Below are 6,535 nucleotides of genomic sequence, written 5' to 3' on the forward strand. Positions count from 1 at the left end.
AATTTACCTATTTGTTCTTCGAACATTCGATTGACTAAGCGTTGATACGTGGCACAAGCATTTTTTAGTCCAAACGACATTACATTATAGCAATACGTGCCGTTATTAGTGATGAACGATGTCTTTTCCTGATCCTCCGGGTTCATTTATATTTGGTTGTACCCGGAGTAGGCATCGAGAAAACTAAGGATCTCGTGGCCGACCATGGTATCGATCATGCGATCGATATTCGGTAGAGGAAAAGAGTCTTTAGGATATGCTTTGTTTAAATCTTTATAGTCTACACACATTCTAAGTTTATTTCCCATTTTAGGGACTACGACTACGTTTTCTAACCATTCGGGATATTTTATTTCCCAAATGGATCCTATTTTGAGAAGTGTGGCTACCTCGTCCTTGATGAATGCATGTTTTACCTCGGACTGGGGCCTTCTCTTTTGTTTTACCGGGCGAAACTTCGGGTCCAAGCTCAGTCAATGTGTAGTGATCTCCGGTGGGATCCCTGTCATATCTAGATGGGACCGAACAAAATAATACATATTATTGATAAGAAACTTAATGAGTTTTTCCTTGAGCTCGGGGGTTAACCCCATACCCAGGTATACCTTTCAATCGTGTAGATGCTTGATCAGTATGATTTGCTCCAGCTCTTCGACTGTCGATTTGGTGACGTCAGAATCCTCGGGGATTATGAAGGATCGAGGGGTCCAGTAGTTATCATCCTCGTCTGTTCCCTGCTTCTCCGAGTCAAGGCTGGTGGTTGTGGTTTCTATTTAGCTTCCTGTTTTCCTTTGGACTCCGATCCCTTTGTTGACGAAAGCGCCGAGACTGGTATTACTTCGTCGACTATAAACATCTCTTTGGCAGCATTTTGTTCTCTATGCACCATTTTTACTCCATTCGGTGTTGGGAACTTCAGCATTTGGTGAAGGGTTGAAGGGACCGTCCTCATGTTGTGAATCCAGGGTCTTCCGAGTAGTGCATTGTATCTCATATCGCCCTCAATCACATAGAACTTTGTTTCTTGAATAGTTGCTACATTTACTGGTAGGATGACTTCACCTCTAGTTGTTTCACTCGCCATGTTGAAGCCATTGAGAATACGAGCTGCGGGTACAATCTGATCTTGTAGGCCGAGCTTCTCCACGACCCTCAATCGAATAATATTGGCCGAGTTTCCTGGATCAATTAAAATACGTTTAACCTGAATTTTATTCATAAGGATAGAGATTACCAAAGCATCATTGTGGGGCTGTGAGATCCCTTCTGCTTCCTCATCATTGAATGATAAAGTGCCTTCTGGCACATAGTCTTGAGTTCGTTTTTCCCTGGTGATTGATACTTTAGTGCGTTTGAACACAGGCCCTTGTGGAATATCGACCTCACCAACGATCATGTGAATCACGTGCTGTGGTTCTTCCTGCTCGTTTTTCCTGTTTGCATCCCTGTCTCTTAAATGGTTTTTATCTCGGTCGCTCAAGAATTCTCGAAGGTGACCCTCGTTGACTAGACGGGCCACCTCCTCCCTTAGTTGTCTGCAGTCTTCGGTTCTATGACTATGTGTACCATGGTATTTGCATATTTGATTGGGGTTTCTTTGGGATGGATCGGTTTGTAGGGGTCTGGGCCATCTAGTATCTTTGATTCTCCCAATGGCTGACACAATACCTGATGCGTCGATACTGAAGTTGTATTCTGATAATCGTGGTGCTTCTGTGGGATCGGCATGTTTATCGAAGCCACTTTTGCTCATGAGCCCTTGAGAGATTTGTCCTCAATCGTTCTTTCGATCATTTCGGATGGGATTGCATCATAGGCCGTTGTTTCTATGATCTGCGTTGTATGGTTGATACCGATCTCTGTTCGACTGGGGTTCTCTGTCGATATCCCTTTGAGTTATGCCGATGGGCCTGTTTGGATAAACGGAACTTGAAGGGGTCCCCAATTGATCATCCTCGACCCTGATCTTTGACTGGTACCGATTATGTACATCGACCCAGGTTACCACTGGATATTCAATTAAATTCTGCTTTAGCTGTCGTGATGCCACCGAACTTCGTTCGTTCAAACCTTGAGTAAAGGCTTGAACAGCCCATTCATCTATGACCGGTGGTAGTTCCATGCGTTCCATCTGGAATCGAGATACGAATTCCCTCAACATTTTGTTTTCTTTTTATTTCACCTTGAAGAGGTCCGACTTCCTAATCGCAACCTTTATTGCTCCGGCATGTGCCTTTATGAAGGAGTCTACAAGCATGGTGAAGGAATCGATGGAATTAGCGGCAAATTGTGGTACCATATCATTGCTCCTTTCGACAATGTTTCTCCAAATTTCTTCAATAGAACAGATTCAATCTCATCGTCTTCCAAGTCATTCCCTTTTATTGCGCATGTATAAGAAGTGACATGCTCATTAGGGTCGGTGGTCTCATTGTACTTAGAAATTTCAGGCATTCGGAATAGGTTTCAGAGCCGCACTTGGAGGGAAAGGCTTCTGTACAAATTTCTTTGAATCCATACCCTTTAGAATCGGTGGTGCCCCCGGTATTTGGTCAACTTGGGATTTATATGTCTCTACTTTCTTGTCATTTGGCTCGATCTTCTTTTCTCCCGATTCAATCCGTTTAGTGAGCTCCTCGAGCATTTTCATAATGGAGGGACCAGTCCCCGATTCGTTGCGTTCGACCTTTCTGGCACAGGCTCGGTCCTGTAGACGACTTCTGGTTCGATCCTACTCGGTGTTCGGTGCTGATTTTGTAGTTGTGCTATAGCGCTTGTTGAGCCTTTCGAATATAAATTGGAGGCTAACTCCACCATCTTCTCCGCCCTGCATACCTCGACCACCTGATCGAACTTCCCTGTGTATGCTACCTTCGGGATCAACGCCCAAATTTGCATTTAGGACGACATGTGAACTGACATCGATGAGATTTGCAATTGGTGCTCCCTCGAGGTCAGCATGAGGCGCCTCGATCCCTGGTGTGGCTATATTGTCATTTTTCCTGTGAAATCCGAGGCCGTTGTCACCATGTGTAGGTGTTGCTTGTGAGTTTGACATGTTTATCCTGAAAACAAAGATTCTTACGATAACAAGTGTAAAGCAATGTGTGTTATCGGAATCAGTATTAAGCAATCACTACTATCCTTGGCCCCACGGTGGGCGCCAAACTGTTTACCCTTAAAATTGGATAACAATTAAACTTATAATGTGGTTCTAAGGACACGTGATTTCACTTAATAACAATTGATAAATATGAAGAATAATAACAGAAATTAACTATAAAGTAAAGCAAACCAGCGTTAGAATGGAACTCATCCCTCGAGTTCGGATACCCTCCAACTGGCTGATGCAAGAACAATTAAAATATAACAAGCTGATGAACAATAGTATAAACGAGAAAGAGAATTATATTGTTTTGATATCTGTGAACAATGGGTCTTACAAATGATTAGAACCCCCCATTAAATAGTAGAGAAATTTTACTTATGGTATAATTCTAATTACAGAAGAAAATATCATGATTAGCTAATTAACCATTTCTGATTTGATATGTTCCGAGATTTACGCCATGATCCTCGACCAGTCACGGATATCTTGCCTCTCTGTTATTGTGCTATCTTCGATCTTGCTCGATGTCTGTCTCATTTGGCTTCGATCGCTACTAGCCTCGATCTCGACAGGTACCTCGATTCTGAACTCGGTATCTTATATTCGTGATTTAGTCCATTCCATTACGAGGCCATCCTTAGATGCAACCTCCCGGTCTCGGTCAAATAGTAAAATCGAGTAGGCCCGGTTTTAACCGTATACAATGTTGTTGTTATTATTGTCCATTGATTGTCATAAATTCATCTTTTTCGGGTGTGTTGTTAAGGAGGAAAATATTCCGAAAATTAAGCGGCCGATAAGTGGTTTTCTCATACATTATCTGATGTTTGGAAAATTAATTTCGAAGAATATTTTTTAATGTTTGGTTGGTGGATTCGGAAGATAATTTCTTCACCATCTTAAAAAAAAGGTAGTTTTCAATACCCTTAAGTACTTTATTTGTACAAGAATTATCATTTGGTCTTCTACTCACAATACAAGAATTAATTTATTGGTATGATATAAATATCCGATACGAGTAATATTTACCGAATAAATGAAAGAAGAAGAAAGAGGGAGGGAAGGGGGAAAAGAGAGCACAATCATAAAATAGTCATAGTAGATATAATATCTCATGTTATGGTTCTACATCAGAAGATTAATTAAGACAATATAATATATATTAAATTATTACCAATCATGTATTTTAACTCCATTCAAACTAAAACCATCTGATTTTACCTCCCAATAGCAATCCTGGGTATCAACTGGACCTTTCTTTATACATTTATATCCATTATTAAACACATCAAAACTGGTTTGTTTTGGATACCACCAAAAATGACAAAAGAAAAGAGTACTCCATTTCAAATTCTCATGAAATCTCCAACTATAACTTTGGCCAATAGTAATGTTATGATATCCAAGATCGTTATCTTTAGATTGACAACGAACTGTTAATGGGATATCGTTATTTGGCAGAGAATTTAATATCGAAACTAAGAATTTCGGGTAAAAAATTCTTGATTCTGTTAGATGAAAAGATAAGAAAAACACAATGAAGATTGTTTTGATCAGAGAATAGCTCATTTTTGAGAAAAATAGTTTTAGTTTTTTTTTTCCCTGCAATATTGCGGGCATAAAATTGGATCTATTTATATGCATACATGGAACTATGAGATAGTAAATGAATAAAAATCTTTAGAGATTATGATAATCCACGTTTAGATTACAGTGATCAACCACTAATCAATTTAGCAATGTGTATAAGAATTACTTTTACTCTTTTACCCCATGGTCTTTATTGATATTTTCTTATTAAATAGAAGTACTAGGCGTTTGAACAATATTTCACCGAAACTGAAAAATATATATTTGTTGAAGGTGACTGAAATGAGGATGTTGAGATGGATGTGTGAGCATACCGGGTTAAATAGAATTAGAAATGAAGTTATTCGGGACAAGGTGGGCGTGGCCCGTGTGGAGAACAAGATGCGGGAGGCGAGATTTAGATGGTTCGGACATGTGAAGAGGAGAGACATAGATGCACCAGTGAGGTGGTTGGCCCTGGAGGGCCTAAGGAGAGGTAGAGGCAGGCCGAAGAAGCATTGGGAAGTGGTGATTAGGCAAGATATGGTGTTGCCCCAGCTTACTGAGGACATGACCATGGATAAGAACGTGTGGAGGTTAAAAATTAAGATAGAGAGTTAGGACAGGTAGTCGAGCGTTGTCCTTGTCTGTAACAGTAGCTTGGTATATGATTTAGTGTTATTTGTGTATTCTCGTATCCCTTGACTTTTGTGATTACTTGTTGTTACTTTCGTGTCGGCTTTCTGATTGCAGTACCTAGTACATTTAGTTTGGTTTTTTGCTTCGGTTTTCTAATTGATATGCTTGTTGTTGCCCTTCCTTTTACCTATGCTAAGTTGAGGGTCTTCCGGAAACAAACTCTTTGTCTTCTTGAAGATAGGGGTAAGGTCTGCGTACCTCCCAAGACCCCACAAATGGGATTACACTGGGTTTGTTGTTAGTGGTGTTGTTGTTCAAAGTTCCTTGTGAAGGCCATAGACACCCAATTATATTTAGGTTTAAATCCAATTATTCACTCGAATATTTTTTTTTTTCATGGAAAAAAAATATCCATTCAAATAGACTTTTACAAAATATTAAAGAAAATTATTTAAAAATAGCTTCTGTTTTAGGAAAGCGGGTTGGATAATTGGGTTGTGGGTCTGTACTAGTGTTGGGTTTAAGTAGGTTCATGGGCTGAGGCTATGAGCTGAGATCTGAGGCCCAACTTTGTTTCGTTTTGTTATTCTTCTTTTTTCCTTTTTCTATATTTTAATTCTTTCTTTTCTTTTAAAAGTAAATCAAGAGGTGTTTAACATGATGTAACTTTTAATTATTTAACTACTAAAATAGAGAAGATACGTGAAAAGTAATTTAACTCATTAAAGCACCTAATTAAGTCTAACACTACAAAATTAGAGAGGAAACATCTAAACGAAATGTTAAAATTGCCGAAATCCAACAAAGGAGGGAATAAATTAGAAGCTATATATTAAAACAAAAAATGGAAAATGCAGGGAAAATGTTGTCGATTTAAAATGAAAAGCTAGAGTTTCCTTCGAAGGTTAAATATTACTTGGAAGAAAACAAATTTTTCAGAAGAAAAACATTTCAAAAGATATTTTCGATGAGAACTTTGTAACTTAAATAAAAAAGAAGAAGATATAGAACACATCGCAAGTTGTATATAAATTTTTTTTAAAAAGTAAATTATAGTAATTGTTGAAAATCTTTTAAAGATAGTTACTATGGTAAATTATATATAGTAAAAAGTTTTTCAACCCTTTCCTTTATGAAATTCTCTAATTCTGACTATAAATCAGCTGTTATAAGAAAAAAAATTAATATTCGCCAATTTTCACATGAATCTTGACAAAA

The 6,535-nt window shown here is 38.5% G+C and overlaps 1 protein-coding gene across 1 annotated transcript; it reads right to left on the minus strand.

Moving 5' to 3' along the window:
• Positions 1 to 769: 769 nt before the first annotated feature.
• Positions 770 to 2,299, minus strand: LOC138898356 (uncharacterized). The gene is made up of 2 exons (XM_070184415.1): positions 2,183 to 2,299; positions 770 to 1,204 (listed from the first exon to the last, which is right to left on the minus strand). Exons 1-2 carry the CDS (start codon positions 2,297 to 2,299, stop codon positions 770 to 772), a joined length of 552 nt encoding a protein of 183 aa, XP_070040516.1.
• Between the last annotated feature and the right edge of the window lie 4,236 nt (positions 2,300 to 6,535).

Source organism: Nicotiana tomentosiformis, chromosome 9, assembly GCF_000390325.3.
Source record: "Nicotiana tomentosiformis chromosome 9, ASM39032v3, whole genome shotgun sequence".
NCBI classification, from domain to species: domain Eukaryota; kingdom Viridiplantae; phylum Streptophyta; class Magnoliopsida; order Solanales; family Solanaceae; genus Nicotiana; species Nicotiana tomentosiformis.